We start from the raw sequence: 24,716 nt of genomic DNA, 5'->3' as shown, positions 1-24,716 counted from the left end.
GGGCCTGTGCCTTGACGGGGAATAAAAAATTAAATAAATAAATAAGCAAGCAAACAAACAAACGGTGTTGGGAAAATCGGACAGGCACTTTGCAAAAATGAAAAAAAAAAGAAAAAGCAACTAGACCACCAACTCACAGCACACACAGGCACAAGCTCAAAGTGGATTTGAGACGTACAGGTAAGCTGTGAGACCAAAAAGGAAATAAAAATCCCGGAAGAGAGCCATCTCCGTGCTCTCAGAATCAGGTCCGCGTCTCGTGTCCCGTGCCTCCGCCCGGGGCGGTGGCCGCCCACGGCTTCCTGTTGCAGGTCCAGAGGCCGGTCCCTTCCGAAGGCCACACGCGCCCGTGGGCCGGCGCCTCGGCCCACCCGCCTCCCCTCGGTGGTCACGGCTCTCCTCCGCCCAGACTGTCATCCGCTGGGTCTCCCCCTGCTGAGCTCCGACGGGGGCACCCCGACGCCCATGGCCACCTCCCGGCGTGTGCCTCCCCCGCTCCGCCGTCTGAGACAGCAGCTCACAGGTTCAGCCCCCCGGGCTGTTCCTGACTCTGTTTCTTCTCTCACACCCCGTCCCCTTTCCCGCCACAGATGCCAATGGCTTTCAGAAGGCCAGCCGGTGTGGCTCAGGGGTTGAGCGTCGACCTAGGAACCAGGAGGTCAGGGTTCGATTCCCGGTCAGGGCACTTGCCCGGGTTGCAGGCTCGATGCCCAGTGTGGGGCGTGCAGGAGGCAGCCGATCCGTGATTCTCTCTCATCATGTCTCTCTCTCTCTCTCTCTCTCTCTCTCTCTCTCTCTCTCTCCCTCCCTTCCTCTCTGAGATTAATAAAAATATATTTTTAAAAATAATTCCACAATGCCCTAACCAGTTTGGTTCAGTGGATAGAGCGTTGGCCTGAGGACTGAAGGGTCCCGGGTTCGATTCCGGTCAGGGGCATGTACCTTGGTTGCGGGCACATCCCCAGTAGGGGGTGTGCAGGAGGCAGCTGATCGATGTGTCTCTCTCATTGATGTTTCTCACTCTCTCTCCCTCTCCCTTCCTCTCTGTAAAAAAAAAAAAAATCAATAAAATATATATATTTTTTTAAATAATTCCACGAGTGGATCTCACAGAGTGGTGCCCTCTGGGAGGCCAGCTGAGCCAGACCCTGGGGGTTGGGGGGGGAATGGGATGAGTGAAGAGCAGGAGCTATGTGACTCATGGAATCTTAGAACCTGAGTGCGGAATGTGGGTGGGCAACCGACAAGGCCTGTTCCGAGGAGGGTAAGGAGACCCCTCGCCCTGGGGCCAGGCCGGGAGTGGAGGGGCAGGGGGTGGAGTTAAAAAACAGCAAGTTGGCAGCTCCAGTCCCGATCCCCGAGAGGCCGCAGGGGGCCTCTGCCTGAGGAGCCAGCCCCGACTTTGTCAGGACCCTGGGAGCTCAGGGTAAGGCAACGAAGGCTCCCGTGAGCACGTGGCAGCAGGCCGGCTGGCTGGGGCACCGGGGGGACCCCTGCAGGGACACAGGATTCAGCCGCCATGGAGCCAGAAGGCCCCGGCCCCCGGGGTTGGGTGATGGAGGGAAAGGTGATCCCCGGATGTCTTTGTCATGGAAACCAGGGAAGCTGAGGTCCTTTTGGTGCCGTTAACCCTCAGCCCGGGATGCCTGGGATGACCCGGGTCCCCTAGGACAGTGGTAGGCAAACCGCGGCTCACGAGCCACATGCGGCTCTTTGGCCCCCTGAGTGTGGCTCTTCCACAAAACACCACGGCCTGGGCGAGTCTGTCTTGAAGAAGTGGCGTTAGAAGAAGTTTAAGTTTAAAAAATGTGGCTCTCCAAAGACATTTCAGACGTCGTACTGTTGATATTGGCTCTGTGGACTAATGAGTTTGCCGACCACTGGCCTAGGAGAACGGACTCTCCCGGGAAAGGCAGGAACTTGGGCCACACCTTCCTCTGATCTGGGCCTCCACACAGCAATGTCGTACCCCTGGAAATGGCGGGGCGGGGGGTGGTGGTTTGATCTGTCGCATGTGGCATGGCACATTTTCTCTTCTTTTTTTTTTTTTATTTCAGAGAGAAGGGAGAGGGAGAGGGAGAAGAGAGAGAGAAGCATCAATGATGAGAGAATCATTAATCGGCTGCCTCCTGCACGCCCCCTATTGGGGATCAAGCCTGCAACCAGGGCATGTGCCCTTGACCGGGAATCCAACCATGACCTCCTGGTTCATAGGTCGGCTCCAACCACTGAGCCACGCCTGGCGGGCTATTTTTTAATTTTTATTTGTAAAATTGTTTTAACTTATTGACAAGACAGAGAGAGAGAGAGAGAGAGAGAGAGAGAGAGAGAGAGAACCATCGATGCCTCTTCCACTCATTGATGCATTCATTGGTCGGTTCTTGGTGGTGCCCTGACCTGGGATTGAACCCCAACCTTGGTGTTGGGGGGACGATGCTCTAACGGTTGGGGGCTTCATCACAAGGAACAACAACAGCCTGTAATCAGTGGAATCCAGAGTCTGGGTCAGTGGCCGGCAAACCGCATGTGGATCGCGAGCCGCAGTTTGCCGACCGCTGCTCTAACCAACTGAGCTACCCAGCCAGGGCCTGTTTTAATTAATTTATTTATGTATTAATTAATTAATTGGTACTATTTAGAGATGTCAGGAAGGCAGTGTGGTTCGGAAAGGAAAAGTCTAGTTCACCCCAGAAGTGAATCTTCAGGCAGGAGAGGCAGGAGGGGCATCGCGCCTTCTGCGGGGGGGGGGGGGCGGGGGGGGGGGGGGTCCCCAGAGCAGATGGATGTCCTGGGTGGGGAAGATGGAGAAATCTGAGGCCTGGGAGGCGTGGCTGCTTTGGATTCCGATTCTGATTGATTCCAGGAGCGGAGGGAGGGTCTCTCTGTCCGGGGTCCCCAATCGGGGCCCATCCAGGAAGCCGGGCTGCCCGGGAGGGAGGGTCTCCCGGCCCGGGGTCCCCAATGGGTGCCCGTCAGGAAACCCGGGCTGCCCAGAAGGAAGGCGCCTTCGTCCGCGACCCTTGGCCGCACCCTCTCTCCGGCCCGGGCGCGCGCCCCTGCGTCTCCCCGTTGGCGCGAACGGAACCGAAACTAAGCCGCTGGGAAGTTTGCGTTTCCCGCTCTCCACGGAGCCCGGGCGCGGCGCGGGCCGGGCCGGGCGGGGCCGGGGGGGGGGGGGGGGCGGCTGCGGAAACGGCCCGGGTGGCGCGAGCGAGGGGCCCGCGGGCCGGGCGGGGCGGCGCTGACCGCCGTCTGTCTCCGTCTCCTCGGTGGTGCGTCCCGCAGGCGGGGAGCCCGCGCCGCCGGCGATGATCACCTAGGAGCGGGGCGCGGCGACACGCGGCCATGGAGCGGGACCCGGCGGCGGGCGAGGACCCCGCGCCCCCGGACAGGCGGCCGCAGGGACGGCGAGGACGACGGCGGAGGCGCCGGGAGAGCCGGACGCGCACGGTGCGCTCCAACCTGCAGCCGCCGCCCGGCAGCGCCCACGAGGACCCCGCGGAGGGCGCGGCTCAGGGCGCACGGCGGCGGCGGCGGCGGCGGTGGCGGTGGCCCGGGCGCGGGGGCGCGCAGCGCCTGGCCGACAACCGGCTCAAGACCACCAAGTACACGCCGCTGTCCTTCCTGCCCAAGAACCTGTTCGAGCAGTTCCACCGCCTGGCCAACGTCTACTTCGTCTTCATCGCGCTGCTCAACTTCGTGCCCGCCGTCAACGCCTTCCAGCCCGGCCTGGCGCTGGCGCCCGTGCTCTTCATCCTGGCGGTCACGGCCTTCAAGGACCTGTGGGAGGACTACAGCCGCCACCGCTCCGACCACGAGATCAACCACCTGGGCTGCCTGGTCTTCAGCAGGTGAGCGCGGCGGGCCGGGCGGGCGGGCCGGGGGCGCGCTCCTGGAACTCGGTGTTGCCGCGCGCGCCGTGGGGAGGGGACCGTGGGAATTGCCTTCCAAGTGCGCCCAGTTTCCAGATGGGAAGACTGAGGCTCTGGGTCGGTCTGGGGAGCCTCAGGCCATTGGGCTTCTCCCTCCTGATCCTGGTTTCTCTCTCCCCGCTCCCGCACCTCCCCACCCAGCGTTGGGGACACTCCGGCTGGGCTCGCCCCGCCCAGGGATGCTTGCTGGCCCTTGTTGGGGTGGCCCAGGAGAGCTGGTGGGACTCAGGACCGAGTTTTCTGGCCTCGAGCGGGCGGCGGGGCCATCCTCACCCGAGGGTATTCTTCCCATTGGTTTTCAGAGCGAGTGGAAGGGAGAGAGGGAGAGACGGAGAGAAACATCGATGTGAGAGAGACACATCCGTGGGTTGCCTCCTGCACGCGCCCCCTGGGCCAGAGGGCCTGCCACTGAGATACTTGCCCTGGATCGGAATCGAACCCGGGACCCTTCCGTCTGCAGGGCGACGCTCTATCCACTGAGGTGCTGGCTGCTGGCTGTTACATTTAAATGCACCCAGTTTCCAGATGGAAAGACTAAGGCTGGGGGCGTGGGGGAGTTGGGGAATTATCATTCCACTGGTGTCCTCCTGGTCCGTCTCTCTCCCCCTGCACCTCCCCAGAGCTGGGGACACTCAGGCTGAGCCCCCCGAGGACGCCTGCTGTCCCTTCTCCCTTCACCCTCCCACCCAGAGAGAGCCCCCAGGGACGGGTCCGTCGGGGAGCTGTCTCGTATGCCGGGCCCCCCTCCAAGCCACACCCCGCAGGACGGCAAATGGTCGTGACCTCCACTGAGACCTCAGCCCGCGTCTCCTTCCTGTTCCCGTCCCTTGAGTCCTGTTGTGGGGGCTGACACGGGCCTCCGAGTGGGAGGACACGAGCTGGGTCCAGCCTCCGTCACATGGGGAAGGGCCGCTAGTAAGTCTCTTCGGTTCTCAGGGTCCGATGGCCCCCCTCCAAAAAAAAAAAAAAAAAAAGACAGGGGCCCAGGTTGCTCATGCCTCTTAGGATTCCTGCCTTTGAGGACCCCTGACCCTCCTAGCCACGCTGGTCATGCTTCCGACTTATGTTACAAGCGAGTCGTTGGAGGTTCAGAAAGGTTAAGCAACTTGCCCAAAGCCACACAGCTGCTAGGTCGCGTCCAGGAAGGTGACCCAGGTCTTTCCAAATCCACAGCGTGTACAAGGGTCCTGGGCTGGCACTTCGCAGATTTCTATAAGGAATCCCTTGAGAAGTTCATTAAAACGTACAGTTGTCTGCCCGGCCGGCGTGGCTCCGTGGTGGAGCGTCGCCCTAGGAACCAGGAGGTCAGGGTTCGATTCCCCGGTCAGGGCACATGCCCGGGATGCGGGCTCCATCCCCAGTGTGGGGTGTGCAGGAGGCGGCCGATCCATGATGCTCTCTCCTCATGGATGTTTCTCTCGTTCTCTCTCTCCCACTCTCTAAAAAATCAATGGAAAAAGTATCCTTGGGTCAGAAGTAACCAAAAAAAAAGGAAGAAGAAGAAGAGATACTGGATGGAAGGCACACTGTCAGCTGAAAGAATAAAAAGTGTATTTCCTGAGGCCTCAGTGTTCTAGAAAGGAGGCCACAGGAGCCACGGGCCGGCTGATGACAGGAAGTGGTGCAGGTGTAAAGACGGCAGCCCGCGGCACGGCGGGAGGGAGGGAGGGCGGGACACGGGGCGGCCTGGAGGCCTGGCCCCCCCGGACACCGAGGGCCTCTGTGTAAGCGGTGACCCCCCCCCTCCCCGGCTCGGCCTCGGGCTCCCGGTGCACAGGAGCTAGGAAACCCCACGGCCCTATCCAGCCACGTCATGGTAGCCAACTGGCCGGCCGGCGGGCACCCTGAGAGCAAGCTGGACCTCGGGGCCCAGAGAGGGAGCCGGCCCATGCCCATCCCCTGTGGGCGCGTCAGACACGCAGGTTCCTGGGCCCAGTCTGAGGTGCGCTCGCTCAGAAACAGTGGGGATGGAGTCAGAGGACTTAACTGTTTTTTGGTGTGTGTGTGTTTTAAATAAATCTACACCAAGTGGCCAGATGATGATGATCTCTGAATGCATAATAATCTGGCCACTCAGTGTATATTAGAGGCCCGGTGCATGAATTCGTGCATGGGTGGGGTCCGGCCAGCCTGGCCAGGAGGAGGGAACATGGGCGGTTGGCTGGCCTGCCTGCTGGTCGAACTCCTGGTTGAGGGGACCATTTGCATATTAGCCTTTTATTCTATAGGATACACACTGAGTGGCCAGATGATTATGTGTCCAGAGATCATCATCATCTGGCCGCTCCGTGTATATTTCTTTGGTCCTCGTCTCAGACCTCCCCAAGGGGACATGGGGTAGAGGAACGAGGTGCGCTCAGCTCAGAGCCCCGCCAACGAGCTTCCCTCCGCTCTTCCAATATGTTGTATCGATTTCAGAGAAGCAGGGAGAGGGAGCTGGGAAGAGGGAGGAAAAAGGGGGCGGGGGGATGAGAGATGTCTGTAATACTAACAACAACAACAACAAAATATACACTGAGCGGCCAGATGATGATGATCTCTGAACGCATAATCATCTGGCCACTCGGTGTCTATCCTATAGAATAAAAGTCTAATATGCAAATGGTCCCCTCAACCAGGAGTTCGACCAGCAGGCAGGCCGGCCCACCGCCCATGTCCCCTCCCCCGGCCAGGCTGGCCGGACCCCACCCATGCACGAATTCATGCACCGGGCCTCTAATATATATATTATATATTGAGTGGCCAGATTATTATGCGTTCAGAGATCATCATAATCTGGCCACTGAGTGTATATGAAGGGAGAGGGAGAGAGAGAGAGAGAGAAAAACATCCGTGATGAGAGAGAAGCACGGATCGGCTGCCTCCTGCACGCCCCCCACTGGGGATGGAGCCCACAACCCCGGGCCTGTGCCCCAACCGGGAATCGAACCCTGACCTCCTGGCTCCTAGCAGGCGGCTGCCTGCGTTTCTGGGTGACACGTCCCCTTGGGCTCCCGTTCGCCCTGTGGGGGGACACCTGGCCGTGGGGCTCCAGTGGCGGACACAGAGTCGCTTTTCCTCTGGGCTCCGTCCCGTCGTCTCTGGGGAGAACGGGCCCTGGGGGGGCTCCTCTCGCCAGCTCCCGCGTCTGTCTCCGCCTGAGGGACTGTGCCCGTCGCCCCTGCCCTGACCGTCATCCTCCGGCCGTTTCCCAGGCTCCCCGGGGTCACCGCTCGAACCTGGGGGCTGCGGTTGGTTTGGTTTTTTGTTTTTTGTGTCTTTTTCGAAGAGGCTGAAAGCAGACCCCACAGAGTTCTCCTTTTGATTTCTGTTCCTCTCCCTCTGGTCTGCTCTCTCCTCCCCTGCGTTTCCTGGGGGCCCCCTCTCTTCCTGGCCAGCGGTGGCCACAGAGCACCTGCTCGGGGGGTGGGGGGGCGGGGGGGGCGGCGTCTGGGTCCAACCGACCGGCAGTAAAAAGGCGACTGGCAAATGCAGACGCCAGGACCAGACCCCGGGGGCAGGGGCAGCCACGTACGTGCGATCAGAGACTTGGTGGTGTTATTTTTTAGTTGATTCTCATCCGAGGATACGTTTTCCATTGATTTTTAAATATATATATATATTTTATTGATTTTTTACAGAGAGGAAGGGAGAGGGAGAGAGCGCTAGAAACATCGATGAGAGAGAAACATCCATCAGCTGCCTCCTGCACACCCCCTACTGGGGATGTGCCCGCAACCAAGATACGTGCCCTTGACCGGAATCGAACCCGGGACCCTTCAGTCCGCAGGCCGACGCTCTATCCACGGAGCCACACCGGTTAGGGCTTTTTTTTTTTTTTTTTTTTAGAGAGAGTGGAAGGGAGGGAGGAGGAGAGAGAGAGAAACATTGACTGGCGAGAGAGAGACATATCGATTGGTTGCCTCCCACACACATCCCGACTGGGACTGGGACCGAACCCACAACCGAGGTATGGGCCCTTGACCAGAATCGAACCCTCGACCCCTGGGTCGGAAGGCTGATGCTCTAACCACTGAGCAGTGCTGGCCAGGGCCATAGACTTTAATTCACTTAGCAAACTGCCTTTAAGGTCCACCACACGTTTGGTCACAAATGGCAGGATTTTTCCTTTCTCCATTTCATTTTCCCCTTCCTTCCCCTCTCTCCCTCTCTCTCTCTCTCTCTCCCTCTCCTCCCTCTCTCTCTCTCTCTCTCTCTCTCTCTCTCTCTCTCTTTCTTTCTTTCTTATCCTCACCCAACGATAGCTTTTCCATTGCTTTTCAGAGAGTGAGTGGAAGAGAGGGAAGGAGGAAGGGAGAGAGAGAAGCATCCACGATGAGAGAGAATCACGGATCAGCTGCCTCCTGCCTGTCCCCTACTGAGGATCGAGCCCGAAACCCAGGCATGTGCCCTTGGCTGGGAATCGAACCCTGACCTCCTGGTTCCCGGACCGACCCTCCACCACGGAGCCACGCCGGCCGGGCCATGCCTGGATTTCCCGACCTGGGGTTTTGAGGAGGGGCTCTGTGAGCGTCGGGGTCCTGCCCTCCCCCGTGGGCGGGCGGCTTCTCGTGGCGTTCCCGTACCAGGGAGCCCGATGCACTCATCTGTCGGAGGTTCGCCGTGCTATTTATAGCGCGCTGGGAGCGCTGGCAGGAAAAAGGGAGCGGCTGTTTTGATTTCTGCATTTTTAGCGTGCCCTCCGGCCGGCTCTCCGCGTGCCCTCCCTCGCCTCGCCTTTTCCCGGGCTGAAGGGCCCATGTTGCCCTTGGCACGCCGTCCGGTTCTTTTTCCCACCGAATCCTTATTTCCCATGTTGTTTGGGAGAGTTTGGTGGACGCACAGAAGTTGGAAATGGCCCGTCGAGCCAGATCTCGCTCTGTCTGTGTCTGTCCTTCATGCTTTTAACTTGGGGGGCGCGTTTATTCTGGGGGTGCGCGAAAAGGGTGTAAAACTTGCACATCGCTGCGGTCGCAGACGAAGGGGATGATCGTGCAGGGCCTGACTTGAAGGAGACTCGAGTCTCTGGGTATAAAGAACTAGTGGCCCGGTGCACGAAATTCGTGCACATTAAAAGGGGATTCGTTAGAGGAAGTAATTTAATAGTGCTATTTGCCCTTTCTCTATAATAGAAGTGTCAGAGAGGAAAGAAAATTAGTAAAATGTATATGAAAACCTTCCTCCTGTCAGAGTCTAGGGCTCACCATGGGACCCAGAGTCAAGTCCCCGCCCACCCACATGCACCTCAAAATCGTGTGAGACCCGGACCCGGCTGCCCCCCATTGGGCTAGATCCAGACCCGGCCAGTCCCACCCTTGTCAAGTCCTGCCAGGCAGGGGCGTAGGCTCAGGGGCGGGGCCTGAGGTCCCCTGTCAAGCCCCACAGGGGCAGGGGAGGGCGTAGCCTCAGGTCCCTGCTGATTGCTCCTTAAGGCTCCTGATGGGAACTTGGCCTCAGCTGTGGGTGCAGCCATCTTTGTGACGGAGTGATGGTCAATTAGCATATTTCCTCTTTATTAGATAGGATAGTTAAGCCCGGCCGATGTCGCTCAGCGGTTGAGCGTCGACCTAGGAACCAGGAGGTCACGGTTTGATTCCCGGTCAGGGCACAGGCCCGGGTTATGGGCTCGATCCCCAGTGTGGGGCGTGCAGGAGGCAGCCGATGAATGATTCTCTCCTGTCATGGATGTTTCTATCTCTCTCTCTCCCCCTTTCCATTCCTCACTAAAATCAATAAAATATATTTTTTTTTTTTTTTTTAAAGAGAGAAACCCAGAAAACATAGTCTATTCATCCATATGGTGTTTGGGGGAAAAGACTTGAAGCCGCTCACATGTGTTGCCGTGTTTGGAGGCTGTCTGTTAGATCATTGGTCATTGAAACTCCTCGGAGAGCCCTCGCCGGTGTGGCTCCGTGGATAGAGCGTCGGCCTGCAGACCAAAGGGTCCCGGGTTCGGTTCCGGTCGAGGGCCCTGGTTGGGGCTCATGCAGGAGGCAACGCACCGATGTGTCCCTCCCACATCAATGTCTCTCTCTCTCTCTCTCTCTCTCTCTCTCTCTCTCTCTCTCTCTCCCCCTCTGCCTCCCCCTCTCCCTAAAAATCAATGGGAAAACATCCTTGGGAATCGAACCCGGGACTCTTCCATCCACAGGCCGACGCTCTATCCCCTGAGCCACACCGGCTAGGGCTTAATAAAAATACATTTAAAAAAATAGCCCTAACCGGTGTGGCTCAGGGGATAGAGTGTCGGCCTGCGGACTGAAAGGTCTATCCAATGAACCAAACCGGTTAGGGCTAAAGCTGTGTTTTTAAGGGTCTAATTCTACACACCGTCCACAGAGCTCACGGGCCTGAGAGAGAGACTCTCCATGGACACTCGTCCACGTGGCCGTCTCCATGTCCAGAGAGGAAAGCCCGGCCCCCTCGCCCCCGACGTTCAGGCCGCGCGGTCTGTGCTGGGGCGGAGGGGAGGAGGGGGATACGGGCACACGCCAGTCTTTCCACGGCGCCCTGGCCCGGCCTCGGCTCTGCTCTCCAAACTCACCCCCCGACCGGGAGCTCCCGAAGGAGGTCGTGGTCCAAAAGCAACATTTCCTGCTCCCAACAGGCAGGGCACTGAGCGTGGCTCCGGGAACAAGGACGGCTTTGTCCGGGCCGCCCGTCGGCAGGCCGCACGCCCGCGTCACGTCACGGGGAGCGCGCGTGCTCCCTGGGCGGTGGGCACCGCAGACGCGGGCTCTGCCCTCCGGACCCCGGGGCGTGCCCAGGGCACGTGGCCAGCTGCCCCCCCCCCGCCCCCGCCCAACCTGGTCAGGTGGTCGTCAGAGTGACCACTTAACAACGGGATTGAGCCCGGCCGGTGTGGCTCAGGGGTTTGAGCGTCGGCCCACGAACCAGGAGGTCACGGCTCGATTCCCGGTCAGGGCACAGGACCGGGTTGCGGGCTCGATCCCCAGTGAGGGGCGTGGAGGAGGCAGCTGGTCCATGATTCTCTCTCCTCATGGATGTTTCTCTCTGAAATCAATAAAAATATATTTAAAAAAAACACACCACACAAACACGTCAGGTCACTGAACCTCACTCCGATGCCCTCCCCCACACACACTGATCCAAGGCACATCCAGGTGCCTCCCAGCCGCCCCCCTCCCCCCTCCCCCCCAAACCCCAGGCCGAGCACAAAGCCGGCCCTCTCTCTGCTGGGTAACTCGGCCTGCTCTGTCCTGGGGCTGCCACACAATCGCTGGGAGGAAACCTCGCTACACAAATAAACACGTCTCTCTCTTCCCGCGCCAAGGCAGGGGCCGCACAAGGGCAGCCTCCGCGCCCGGCCGCCCCGTCCCAAGGCCACGCCCGCGTATCAAAGCCGGCTCCTTATCTGCCCTCCACCTGCCTCGCACACGGAGGAAAAAACACTCGCGCGGCTCCCCTTTCAACCCAACACGCTGTGTTCTCGGCGCCCGGCGCCCCGGCTGGGGCTTCCGTTCCTTCTGGGCCGCCGGGGAGGACGCGTTCTGGGGCCCGGCCCGTGAGAGCCTCTGGGGCCAGGGGAGGGCAGGGCCGCGCTGGGAACCCCGGAGCTGGGCTTTTTGTGTTTTTTTTAGAAACAACCAGGCAGCCTTCTGTTTTCAGAACGGGCTCTCGCACACGTCCACGTGCGACTGAGACGGGATAAAGGAACAGGACGTACCCTCTTGGACGAAGGAAGAAACGGAACAAAATACATTTTTGAAATTTTCTGATTGAGAGAGAGAGAGAGAAACATTGATTGGTTGTTCCACTTATTATTTTTTAATGTATTTTTTAAAAATATATTTTATTGATTTTTTACAGAGAGGAAGGGAGAGGGATAGAGAGCTAGAAACATCGATGAGAGAGAAACATCCATCAGCTGCCTCCCTCTCCCTTCCTCTCTGTAAAAAATCAATAAGATATCTATTTTTTTTAAATGGCAAATCCCAGCACAAAAGAGAGACGCCAGAGAGAGCGACTGGAGCTCAAAGGACAGGACACCCCGGACGGACGGCGTCCCGTGAGGCCTGGGCTGGGGTGTCGGGGGAGCAGGCAGCCCCCCCAGTGCTAGTCCTGGTCCCTCCGGCCCGCGCCCTACTACCCACGGCTGTGCTCTGCCGATTCTGTCCTGATCCGAACACGTCCCACATCCGCCGACCGCGCCCGAGGCCGCTCCCCCAGGCCGGCTCGGATGACGGCTGCCGCCACCTTCCGCCCAGGGACACAGTGTCCCGCTCCCAGGGGACCCCGGGCAGGTTCCAGGTGGCAGACACCTGTCCGGCCACACCCGTCTCTGGCCACGGGCGAATCCCTGACCCCTGGTGTGTCCCCCTGGGAAGCAGCCGGCGTAGAAGTCGGGGTCACCGCTCCGGGACAGCTGCCGGCCCCCGAGGCGCCGGGCCCTGCTGCGCGTGCCCCCGACTCAGTCCTGGCAGACCCACGGCCGCGGGCCCTCGGCTCCTCGTGACTTTTTATTTATTTTTTAAATGCTATATTTTGTATTGATTTCAGAGAGGGAGAGAGAAACATCCATGAGGAGAGGGAATCATGGATCGGCTGCCTCCTCCTGCACGCCCCCCCACCGGGAATCGGACCCGGGACCCTTCAGTCCACAGGCCGGTGCACTATCCACTGAGCCACACCGCCCAGCGCGAGAAATCCTACTTAAGAGCGACCGCCTCTGCCTGTTGTGTGCGGGACTGTATGTTCAACGAGGGGCCGTTTTAGACTTTCGATGGGCCTTTCTCAAGTGCTGAAGACATTCTCTCTCTCTCTCCCTCTCCCTCTCCCTCTCCCTCTCTCTTCCTCTCTCTTTTTCCCTCCCTCCCTCTCTTTTTCTCCCTCTCCCTCTCTCTTTCCCTGTCTCTCCCTCTCTCCATCTCCCTCCGTCTTTCTCCCTTTCTTACCCTCCCTCTCTCTTTTTCTCACTCTCCCTCCCTCTGTCTCCCTCCCTCTCCCTCTCTCTTTTTCTCCTTCTCCCTCTCTCTCTCCATCTCCCTCCATCTCCCTCTCTCTCTCTTTCCCTCCCTCTCTCTCCCTCTCTCTCTCTCCATCTCCCTCTCTCTCTTTCCCTCCCCCTCCCCCGGCCCCCCGACAGCCTCTGCGCCTGCTCGCTGTGCTCCGTCTGAGAAATAAATTCCATGCCGGCTGTCCTCATCGCCGCGGCATCAGGCCTTGGCACTAGATGCGTATTCCACGCGGTTCTTGGCTCTCTCACGGGGAGCCTCCCATTCGGGGTTCGCCTCCCGTGTCCTGGTTTCTCATCCGCCCGGTCTGCTGGGCGGGGGCGGGGCGGCGGGGGGGGGCGGGCAGGGATGTCTCGGTCTGAGGGCGCCTGGGAGGGCTCGGTCCACTTTGGTCCGCGTGTCCGTCACTTCCGCGCCCTCCCTCTTCCCGGTGTCCTCTGGGTCTTTCTAGATACTTCATTCATTTTTATTAATTTTTTCTTTTTTATGAAGAGGGTTCTTAAAATTTTTTTTATTTCAGAGAGGAAGGGAGAGGGAGAGAGAGAGAAACATCAATGATGAGAGAATCATGGATCAGCTGCCTCCGCACACCGCCTAATGGGGGCGATCCCGCAACCCCGGGCATGTGCCCTTGACCGGAATCGAACCCGGGACCCTTCGGTCTGCAGGCCGACGCTCTATCCACTGAGCACACCGGCCAGGGCATCAATAAAAATACCAGGTGTACCGGTTAATAATGCGGATTTTTTTTCAATAGGCGGAGTTACATGTATGTTGATATATATGCGATTTGGTATGGATGCTAATTTGTCGTATGGCTCCTCCGCATTCGTAACCCGTCGACAGTCAATCCGCACTGTTAACCGGTTAATAGTCAACCCGCATTATTAACCGTAATATTTCGGATTTTTTAACCAAAGAAAGCACGATAATTTCAAGAGAAACATCAAAAATGCTTTATTCAAAGTGATGTCCATCGCTAGCTACACATTTCCCCCATCTTTCAGGTAATTTGTGGATACGGTCTCAATAGAACTTTTCTCTTTTTTAAAAAATATATTTCTTCATTGATTTCAGAGAGGAAGGGAGAGGGAGAGAGAGGTAGAAACATCCATGATGAGAGAGAATCACTGACCGGTGGCCTCCTGCACACCCCCTACTGGGGATCAGGCCTGTAACCCCGGCCTGTGCCCTTGGCCAGAATCGAACCCGGGACCCTTCAGTCCGCAGGCCGACGCTCTATCCACTGAGCCACGCCGGCCAGGGCAGGACTTCTCTTGTTTTGAGGCAGACCATTCAGAGACCCGATTTTCCGCTGCTTCGCACGTTTTGAAGGGCTGCTCAGAAAGTGCGTGTGCCATGGATCGGAACAGTGGTCGTCTGAAGGAGCAATACAACAAGACGGCAGACATATCACATCGCATGTATAGCAACATACGTGTAACTCCGCCTATTGAGAAAAATCCGCGTTATTCACCTGGTATATTTAAGGAAAAAAGAAAGTAGGCAGAATTGTTCCGTCAGCTCCCTGTGCCCATCACCCGGACTGGGCCGGACCCGTCTTGCTAACGACGGTCTCTCTCTCCCTCTCTCCCTCTCTCTCTTCCTCTCTCTCTCCCTCTCCCTCTCTCGCTCTCAGGGAGGAGAAGCAGTATGTGAGCCGGTTCTGGCGGGAGATCCGCGTGGGAGACTTCGTGCGTCTCCGCTGCAACGAGATCATCCCCGCCGACATCCTGCTGCTCTCCTCCAGCGACCCCGACGGCCTGTGCCACATCGAGACGGCCAACCTGGACGGGGAGACCAACCTGAAGCGGCGGCAGGTGGTCCGTGGCTTCTCGGAGCTCGTAAGTGACCGGGGCGGGGGGGAGTGGCGGGGAGGGGGGGTTCCAGGGCATCGGGGCCACGGCACCGCGTCCACATGCTGGCCCTCGGGGCGTGAGAGCGCCTGCACCCCCCTCCATCACGCCAAGCTGCGTTTCCTAGGAGACAGAGGTGAGCCTGAGGGTCTGAGTGGACCCCTGACCTGCCGGAGCCCTTGCCCGACCTGCATGTGTGGAGAGCAGGACCCCCTCTCTCTTTCTCTCCCTCCCTCGCCCCTCCCTTCCACTCTCTCTGGAAAGGAATGGAAAAAATGTCCTCGCCCGGCCGGAGGGCGTGGCTCCGTGGTTGAGCATCAGCCTAGGAACCGGGAGGTCCCTGTTCGATTCCCGGTCGGGGGTCGGGGCACGTGCCTGGGTTGCGGGCTCGATCCCCAGTGGGGGGCGTGCAGGGGGCAGCCGGTCCATGGCTCTCTCTCCTCATGGATGTTTCTCTCCCTCCCTCTCCCGTCCTCTCTGGCGTCAATAGAAAACATATTTTTTTTAAAAAAGAGAAAACGAGGGGTGAAGCAAGGCCGTCTGCGAGGCACAGGGTGGCGGCTGTTGCCTCCCCGTGAGCTTCGCAGGCAGGCAGGCAGTCTCTCATTAAATTAGCCACAGCCTCCGCCGAGGAGCGGGGAGGGGGCCATTTGTCACCTCCCTGGAGAGGGGACGGCGGGCGCGGTGTGCTAATTGGATCGGTCGGTCGATCCTGAGCCTTTGCAGAAATAAATGTCAGGGTTGCTCTTTGACGTCTGGAAGGTTAGTCACCGGGCCCGTAACGTACACGGGGGGCCTTGTCGTTGTCAGATCTGACCGCCGCGGACGTGTGCTGGTGGTGGGGTCGGAGGGGGATTAACTCTGTGACAGGAACAAGGGAGGGAGCAAAGGGCTCCGGGATCTCCACCGCCGATTTGAGACCCAAAACATGTCATTCTAGCAGGTGGGGGGCTACTCAGGCCCGTGCTGTTTAAAAATAGTTTTTTGAAAAGCCATGGCCGGTTTTTTGTTGTTTTGGGGGGTTTGGGGGGTTTTTTTTTGCTCAGTGGTTAGAGCATCCACCAGTTGACAGAAGGGTCACGGGTTCGATTCCCGAGCCGGGGCACGTATCCGGCTGGCGGGGTTCGCTCCCCGCCCCCAGTCGGGGCGCCTGCGGGAGGCAGCCAAGCGATGTGTCTCTCTCGCATCGATGTCTCTCTCTCCACCCCATCCTCTCCCTTGCAAAAGAAAATAGTAAGTGAAGAATTGAGCCAAAGCCTAAAAAGCCATTCTCTGTCATAAGAACACACACAAGACTCACCCAAACAAGAACGCCTATTCCTGACTCCTGTGTCTTTGAGGGAAAAAGTAAGAACAGGCCCTGACCGGTGTGGCTCAGTGGATAGAGCGTCGGCCTGCGGACTGAAGGGTCCCGGGTTCGATTCCGGTCAAGGGCATGTACCTCGGTTGCGGGCACGTCCCCAGTAGGGAGTGTGCAGGAGGCAGCTGATGGATGTTTCTCTCTCATTGATGTTTCTAGCTCTCTATCCCTCTCCCTTCCTCTCTGGAAAAAATCAATAAAATATACATTTTTTAAAAAAAAAAACAACTAAGAATAGTTCTGCCCCAGCTGGTCTGGCTCCATGGTTAGCGCATCGGTTCTCGGGTTTGATTCCCGGTCGAGGGCATGTGCCTGGGCTGCAGGTTTGGTCCCCCCACTGCCCGCCCTCCCCCATCAGGGCACGTATGGAGGCAACCTTTGGGTGTGTCTCTCACATCCATGTTCCTCTCGCTCTCCCCCTCCCGACCCTTCTCTCTGAAAAAAAAAAAAAATTCAATGGAAAAAATATCTCCAGTGAGGATTAACAGCAACAACAAAATCGCTCTCCCTCACCTTCAATGACTGACTTTTATAGATATAATTTATTTTATTGCTTTCAGAGAGGGAGAGCAGGAGAGAGAGAGAAACATCCATGATGAGAGAGAATCATGGATCGACTGCCTCCTGCACGCCCCCCACTGGGGATGGAGCCCACACCCTTGACCGGAATCGAACCCGGGACCCTTCAGTCCGCAGGCTGACGCTCTGTCCACGGAGCCACACCGTCTAGGGCTTCGATGATTGACTTTTCAACAGTGGCTTAAATTATAAAAAAAAAAAAGCCCTTTTATACGGGGATGAAGGCAGACCGCTTCAAAGGAGGGCAGCGCTGGGTTTGTGTTGGACGGAACTTCAAAGCGTGGGCTCCCTTCTGGCCTTTATCAGGCGCTCTGGGGCCTTGACCCACAGCCAGAACGTCCGTGAGGGCTGACCTTGGGAGGCCGAGTCCCGACCTTGGCCTGGGAGACCGGCATGCCTGTGGGACCTCCGCCCGGGGGCTGCGCTGGCCTTTCTCGGTGGACGGCGGCTGGGGCGGGGACGAGCAGGTGGAGTTCTGTGGCCGAGCTTGGACCGTCCGTCTCCGGCATCAAGACCGGAGGGACACTCGGGCCCGGCCGGCGTGGCTCAGGGGTTGAGCGTCCACCTAGGAACCAGGAGGTCAGGGTTCGATTCCCGGTCAGGGCACAGGCCCGGGTGGCGGGCTCGATCCCCAGTGTGGGGCGTGCAGGAGGCGGCCGATCCGTGATTCTCTCTCATCATGGATGCTTCTCTCCCTCTCCCTCTCCCTTCTCTGAAATCAATAAAAATATATTTTTAAAAATATATATGTATATTAAGGAAAAAAAAAAAAAAGCTGGTGATGGTGGCATAGAGGACCCGGAGCTTGAGGGATGTTGGGGTGCCCACTCCCGGGGAAGATGGGGGACGGAGCTGCCACCAGCAGGAACCTGGCCCTCTGCCCGTCATCAGGGATGAGCCGGGCGCACCCGCCGCCGCGAGCATTCCAGAGACAAACACGCCGCGGCGAAATTAATGACCTAGAATTAAAAGGACGCCGCGTCCCCGGGAACGTGATTTATTCCGAGAATTCCATGCGCAAGCAACTTTGGGCGCCGAGAGCAGCGCCCTGGCTCCGCCGGGCAGATTCATTTCCGCCGGAGAATGAACTTGGGGGGGGGGGGGGGGCGCGGAGGAGCGACCGTGTCCCCGCAGAAACACGTCTCCCTCTTGCTGAGGGGAAAGGGGCCGGAGAAGTCAGAGGAGGGTGTGGGTCCTCGGGGACAGGCCATGCCTTCAGCGGCTGTTCTCAGCGGCTCTGCAAGAGCCCTGCAAACAATAAAAGAGTTTGGGGGGAATTGGGGCGCCACAGGGGCGGGGGGGACGAGGGGACCTTTGCTAGTTCACTACCAGTTGCCAACGTTCCCCGCCCTTTTATTTTATATATATATATTACTGATTTCTTACCGAGAGAAAGGGAGAGGGATAGAGAGTCAGAAACGTCGATGAGAGAGAAACATCCATCAGCTGCCTCCTGCACGGGGATATGCCCACAACCAAGGTCCATGCCCTTGACCGGAATCGAACCTGGGACCCTTCAGTCCGCAGGCCGACACTCTATCCACTGAGCCACACCATTTAGGGCTTACTATATTTTATTGATTTTTACAGAGAGGAAGGGAGAGGGATAGAGAATTAGAAACATGGATGAGAGAGAAACATCCATCAGCTGCCTCCTGCACGTCCCCCTACTGGGGATCGAGCCCACAACCAAGGTATGTGCCCCGACCGGGAATCGAACCCGGGACCCTTCAGTCCGCCGGCCGTTACTCTATCCACTGAGCCAAACGGGTGAGGGCAAATGTTTTATTTTTTAAAAATATGTTTTTATTGATCTCACAGAGAGGAAGGGAGAGGGAGAGAAACATCCACGATGAGAATCATGGATCAGCTGCCTCCTGCACACCCCGCACTGGGGATGGAGCCCACAACCCAGGCCTGTGCCCTCACCGGGGATCAAACCATGATTCTCTCTCCTCACTGATGTTTCTCTCTCTCTCTCTCTCTCCCTTCCTCTCTGAAATTAAATATATTTGAAAAACAAACAAAAACCAGCCCTCCAAAAAATAAGTAAATAAAATACAAAAAACAAAACGCCTGCTCCTCTGGGTGTCGGAGTGCCCCCCCCCACCCCCCAGTTCTTGGAGGAGCCGGGCTGGGCGGTGCAGGCCGGCCGGCCGGGAGGGCAGCACGAAGCACGGTCCCCCGGGCGAAGGAACCGGCCTTTGATTTTGAGACTTCAAACTCCAACCCCGCACCCTGAGCCTTTGAATGACGCCATCACCGAAAACCAAAGCCTCAGGCTTTCTCTTTTTTTTTTTTTTTTTTTTGGCTGAAGCAGCCAGGAGGCGAGCCGGGAAGAGAGGGGAAGGGGGGGCCGGGGCCGGCTTTTTTCCGTTTCAGGTCGGATTTAACGAGAGAACGGCCGGCTTTCTGCTTTCAAACCCCGAGAGAGGCCGGCTTGATCTGCGAGGCTTGCTCCCCATGACAAGGCAGATCTTCCAGGAGGAAAAGGAGGGGGCCCCCCCTTGACCAGGTTCCCCTCTGAGCGGCCGAAGGCGGCCCCTGGGACTCCCCGGCCGAGGGTGCGAGACAGAGGTGAGCCGGGCCGGCGTGGCTCAGGGGTTGAGCGTCGACCTAGGAACCAGGAGGTCACGGTTTGATTCCCGGTCGGGGCACGGGCCCGGGTTGCAGGCTCGATGCCCAGTGTGGGGCGTGCAGGAGGCGGCCGATCCATGACTCTCATCACTGATGTTTCTTTCTTTTTTTTTTCTTCGTTAATCCTCACCGGAGGATATCTTTCCATTGATTTTTTAAAATATATTTTACTGATTTTTTACAGAGGAAGGGAGAGGGAGAGAGAGTTAGAAACATTGATGATAGAGAAACATCCATCAGCTGCCTCCTGCACACCTCCTACTGGGGATGTGCCCGCAACCAAGGTACATGCCCTTGACCGGAATCGAACCCGGGACCCTTGAGTCTGCAGGCCGACGCTCCATCCACTGAGCCACACCGGTTGGGGCTCCATTGATTTTTTTAGAGAGAGTGGAAGGGAGGGGAGAGGCAGAGAGAGAGATGGATGTCAGAGAGACACATCGATGGGTTGCCTCCTGCACGTGCCCCAACCAGGGCCAGGGGGACACAGCCTGCCACCGAGGTCCGTGCCCTTGACCAGAAACCGGCCCAGGATCCTTCAGTCCGCAGGCCGACGCTCTATCCACTGAGCCACACCGGCTAGGGCTCATCACTGATGTTTCTATCTCTCCCTTCCTGTCTCTGAAATCAATGAAACATACATATATTTTTGAAAAGACAGAAAGGTGGCCCGGCCGGTGTGGCTCCGTGGGTGAGCATCGACCTAGAAACCAGGAGGTCACGGTTCGATTCCCGGTCAGGGCACATGCCTGGGTTGCAGGCTCCATCTCCGCTGTGGGGCGAGCAGGAGGCAGCCGATCAGTGATTCTCTCCCATCATTGGTATCTATCTCTCTCTCTCTCTCCCCCCTCTCCCTTCCTCTCTGAAATCAATAAAAATATATTTAAAAAATAATGACAATGAGAAATAAATAAATAAAAGGACAGAAAGGCGAGGAGGGCCTTTCGGGACGGAGCCGGCCGAGCCCGGCGCTCTCTGACGCGCCCCTGCCGTTCCAGGTCTCCGAATTCGACCCTTTGACCTTCACCAGCGTCATCGAGTGCGAGAGGCCCAACAACGACCTGAGCAGGTTCCGAGGCTGCATGTGAGTGTCGTCCCTGCCTCTGCCCCTGCGCCTGTCCTCCCGTCCGACGCGGTGGGCCCTGGAGCGGCCCGGAGTTAGGGCGATGGCCGCCTCGCCGCCGCCAATCCTCGTGTGCCTTTGGACTCTCCCAGACACTTCGCCGGTAACAGCCAACTGTGGACCGGAGCAGTGGATTTACATATACTTTTTAAACTATGTCTATTTTTTTATTTATGTCAGAGAGGAAGGGAGAAGGAAAGAGGGAGAGAGAGAAACACCGATGCTGAGAGAGAATCACGGATCGGCTGCCTCCTGCACGCCCCCCACTGGGGATGGAGCCCGTACCCCGGGGCGTGTGCCCTTGACCGGGCGTGGAACCGTGACCTCCCGGTTCCCAGGTCGACGCTCAGCCACGGAGCCACGCCGGCCGGGCCATAAAAATACACTTAACAACAAAACGGCAGTCACGGGCGCTGGAATCGGTCGGAAAACTGCAGTTGATGTGGATCAAGGAGGCGCCGTTAGCCGGCGACAGCATCTTGGAGGCAGTGATGCGTGGAAAACCCCTCTCGGGCCAGCGGGGGGCGGCTCGATCAAATTAAGAGGCGTTCGTTTATGGGTGAAACGGCCCATTAGACAGGCCCTGTGTGGGGGAAGGGGGGACCACGTGGGGGTCTGGGCCGGATGAGTTCCACTTGCATCCTTCCTGGGGAAACAAAGGATCCCGTGTGCGAACACGTTACTTCTGGAACAGCTCTCGGGATCGGGTTAGAGCTCGAGACCCGAGGATCGCGGGACACACAGTTCGTTTTTGTTGTGTGTTTTTTTTGTGGGTTTTTTTTTTTGCAGATTTTTATTTTTATTGTTTTTTTTCACAATGTTTTTTTTATTGATTAAGGTATTACATGTGTACGTATCTTCCCAGTGCCCCCCTCACCCCACTCCCATACAGTGTCACCCCCCAGTGTCGTGTGTTGAATAGAATAGAGAACCCAGATATCGACCCAAACCACTATGCTCAATTAATATTTGACAAAGGAGGCCACCAACTTACACCGTACACAAAAATAAACTCAAAATGGATAAAGGACTTAAACATAGGACCCACAGTTCTTAAGGTTCCCCTAAAGCTGCCCGGCCGGCGTGGCTCCGTGGTTGAGCGTCGACCTGTGAACCGGGAGGTCACAGTTCGATTCCCGGTCAGGGCACATGCCCGGGTTGCGGGCTTGATCCCCTGTACGGGGCGTGCAGGAGGCAGCCGATCCATGGTTCTCTCTCATCATTCATGTTTCTCTCTCTCCCTCTCCCTCTCCCTTCCTCTCTGGAATCAATCCTATATAATAAAGATGTAATATGCAAATGGCCGTTACGCCCTGCAGCGTAACAACCAGATTGCAGATCAGCAGGAGGGTGGGGCAGCGAGCTACAAGTGGACAGGGGAAAGCTACAGGGCAGTGAGCTACTGGTGCACAGATTTGTGCGCAGGGCTAGTAGTAAAAATATATTTTAAAAAGTTTCCCTAAAGCCATGACCTGTTTGGCTCAGTGGATAGAGCGTCCTGGGTTTGATTCCGGTCAAGGGCATGTACCTTGGTTGCGGACACATCCCCAGTAGGGGGAGTGCACGAGGCAGCTGATCGATGTTTCTAACTCCCTATCCCTCTCCCTTCCTCTCTGTAAAAATCAATAAAATATATATTTTTTAAAAAAAGGTTCCCTAAAGCTCACTCAGAGCACACCCTGGGGATGCTCCTAGCAGCCAGCTCCCAGTGCACACGGACCAGAGTCCACGCCGGGTCTTGTCGGAGCCACGGAGGCAGGGTGCCCGCCCTCTGGGGCCCCTGTTCGCCCTCCCCGCCCTGCCCCCTGCACCGGGCGTCCCGGCCTTCCCTCCCCGAGGCAGCGCTCCCTGGGCCGGGGGGCCCGTGTAGGTGTCCCCCGTGACGCGTGGCACACGTCCCCCGCAGCACGCACGACAACGGGAAGAAGGCCGGGCTGCACTTGGAGAACCTGCTGCTGCGAGGCTGCACCGTCCGGAACACGGAGGCCGTGGTCGGCATCGTCATCTACGCAGGTGGGCACGCGGGTCGCACGGGGGGGGGGGGGGGGGGCGGCGCCGGCTGCCCTCCTTGTCCTGTGCGCTCTGGGCATCCGTCCTTTTTAAAATACATTTGTACGGATGTCAGAGAGGAAGGGAGAGGGGAGAGAGAGAAACATCCGTGATGAGAGAGAATCATGGACCAGCCGCCTCCTGCACGCCCCCCACGGGGGATCGAGCCCCCAACCCGGGCACGTGCCCTGACCGGGAATGGAACCACGACCTCCTGGTTCCGTGGTCGGCAAACCGCGGCTCGCGAGCCACATGCGGCTCTTTGGCCCCTTGCGTGTGGCTCTCCCACGAAACTCCACGGCCCGGGCGCGTCCCTGTTGGAGAAGTGGCGTTGGAAGACGTTTACGTTTAAAAAATGTGGCTCTCGCCGAAACCGGTGTGGCTCAGTGGATAGAGCGTCGGCCTGCGGACTGAAGGGTCCCAGGTTCGATTCCGGTCAGGGGCATGTACCTTGGTTGCGGGCACATCCCCAGTGGGGGGTGTGCAGGAGGCAGCTGATCGATGTTTCTCTCCCATCGATGTTTCTAACTCTCTCTCCCTCTCCCTTCCTCTCTGTAAAAAATCAATAAAATATATTTTTTTAAAAAAGAATGTGGCTCTCCAAAGAAATGCCAGTCGCTGTCCTATGGCTGTCGGGCTCCGTGGACTCAGGAGTTTGCCGACCACGGGCCTGGGCGTTCCTGGATGGCAGCAGCATTATGCTTCCATCCGCAGAGACGGAGCCCGGGGCCCCCTCCCTGCTGGGCCCGGGCGGCCCGCACCCCCTCATCCTCTGCCCCCCGGCCCGTCCCCCCCAACAGGACACGAGACCAAGGCGCTGCTGAATAACAGCGGCCCGCGGTACAAGCGCAGCCTGCTGGAGCGGCAGATGAACTTCGACGTGCTCTGGTGTGTCCTCCTCCTCGTGTGTGTGTCTCTCTTGTCCGCGGTCGGTAAGTCTCCTCGCCGCGCCGGCCCACCCACCAGGCCGCCCACCCCTCCTCCTCAGGCCCTGACGCCAAGGGGCTCCGCGGGGCACCCTGCGTGACGTTTCCCGTCGGGAACTTCCTGGACGGAAGGATGTTTCGTTTTTATCGTTATCGTTTTGTTGTTGTTGTGAATGCTCACCCCAGGATATTTTCCCGTTGATCTTCATTTTTTTTCTTAATATGTTTTATTGATTTTTTACAGAGAGGAAGGGAGAGGGAGAGAGAGTTAGAAACACCGATGAGAGAGAAACATGGATCGGCTGCCTCCTGCACGCCCCCGACTGGGGATGGAGCCCGCCACCCGGGCCTGTGCCCTGACCAGGAATGGACCCCGAGCCGTGACCTCCTGGTTCCTCGGTGGACGCTCACCCCCGGCGCCCCGCCGGCCGGGCTGTGCTTTGCTTTCTTAGGCGACCAGCAGTCCCCTTTGGCCAAAATGTCCCCCCGTCCCCCCCGCTGAGTCACAGTCTCTGCTTTGGCTTCCGTCTGCCGGGAGCCCTGCGACGAGTGACGCCTCTCTCTGAACGTTGCCACAGGCCACGGCGTGTGGGTGCGGCGCTACCAGGAGAAGGAAGCGCTGTTTGGCGTCCCCGAGGCGGACGGCAGCTCCTGGTCCCCGGTCACGGCCGCGGTGTACTCGTTCCTGACCATGATCATCGTCCTGCAGGTACGGGGGCGGGGGAGGGCTCTCGCCGTACCCTTCCGGCCGGAACCCGGAGAGCCCTCGGGCTCTGCCGGGACCTCCTGTCCACTCCGCCCCGGGATGGGGACCGCAGGTGTACCTTCCGAAGGTGCCGCATTCTATCCAGACACCGAATTTATCCAGAGGGTGTATTCCTGGGTGATTTTCCAGTTCAGAGTCTCCATTGCCCTCCTCTCTCTCTCTCTCTCTCTCTCGCATATTTTATTGATTTCAGAGAGGAAGGGAGAGGGAGAAACATCCATGATGAGAGAGAATCACGGATCGGCTGCCTCCCGCACGCCCCACGCTGGGGATCGAGCCCGCCACCCGGGCCTGTGCCCCTGACCGGGAATCGAACCCTGACCTCCCGGTTCGTAGGTCGACGCTCCGCCACGGAGCCACGCCGGCCGGGGGTCCGTGGAGCTCGCTCTTACGTTGTCAAAGCAAACCTGACTAATCTCCTGGGAGCCTTCTTGTCTTTGCAGAAACCACGTTGGTGGGGTGCGTCCGAGGGGCGGGCAGCGGGGAGCCCGGGGGGACAGCGTGGGGGCCGAGGCCGCCGTGGCCCGAGGTGGC

The 24,716-nt window shown here is 58.2% G+C and overlaps 1 protein-coding gene across 1 annotated transcript in view; it reads left to right on the top strand.

Moving 5' to 3' along the window:
* The first annotated feature begins 3,345 nt into the window (after positions 1-3,345).
* Positions 3,346-24,716, top strand: part of ATP10A (ATPase phospholipid transporting 10A (putative)) — a 44,009-nt gene continuing 22,638 nt past the window's right edge. Inside the window, exons 1-6 of the mRNA XM_054713188.1 lie at positions 3,346-3,851; positions 14,526-14,730; positions 20,317-20,402; positions 22,348-22,454; positions 23,291-23,422; positions 23,995-24,125. Of these exons, the coding sequence (XP_054569163.1) occupies positions 3,346-3,851; positions 14,526-14,730; positions 20,317-20,402; positions 22,348-22,454; positions 23,291-23,422; positions 23,995-24,125 (1,167 nt within the window). The remainder of the gene's footprint in view (positions 3,852-14,525; positions 14,731-20,316; positions 20,403-22,347; positions 22,455-23,290; positions 23,423-23,994; positions 24,126-24,716) is intronic.

Source organism: Eptesicus fuscus, chromosome 25 (genome assembly GCF_027574615.1).
Source record: "Eptesicus fuscus isolate TK198812 chromosome 25, DD_ASM_mEF_20220401, whole genome shotgun sequence".
In the NCBI taxonomy this organism is placed as follows: Eukaryota; Metazoa; Chordata; class Mammalia; order Chiroptera; family Vespertilionidae; genus Eptesicus; species Eptesicus fuscus.
This window is presented reverse-complemented; position numbering and strand designations above follow the sequence as displayed.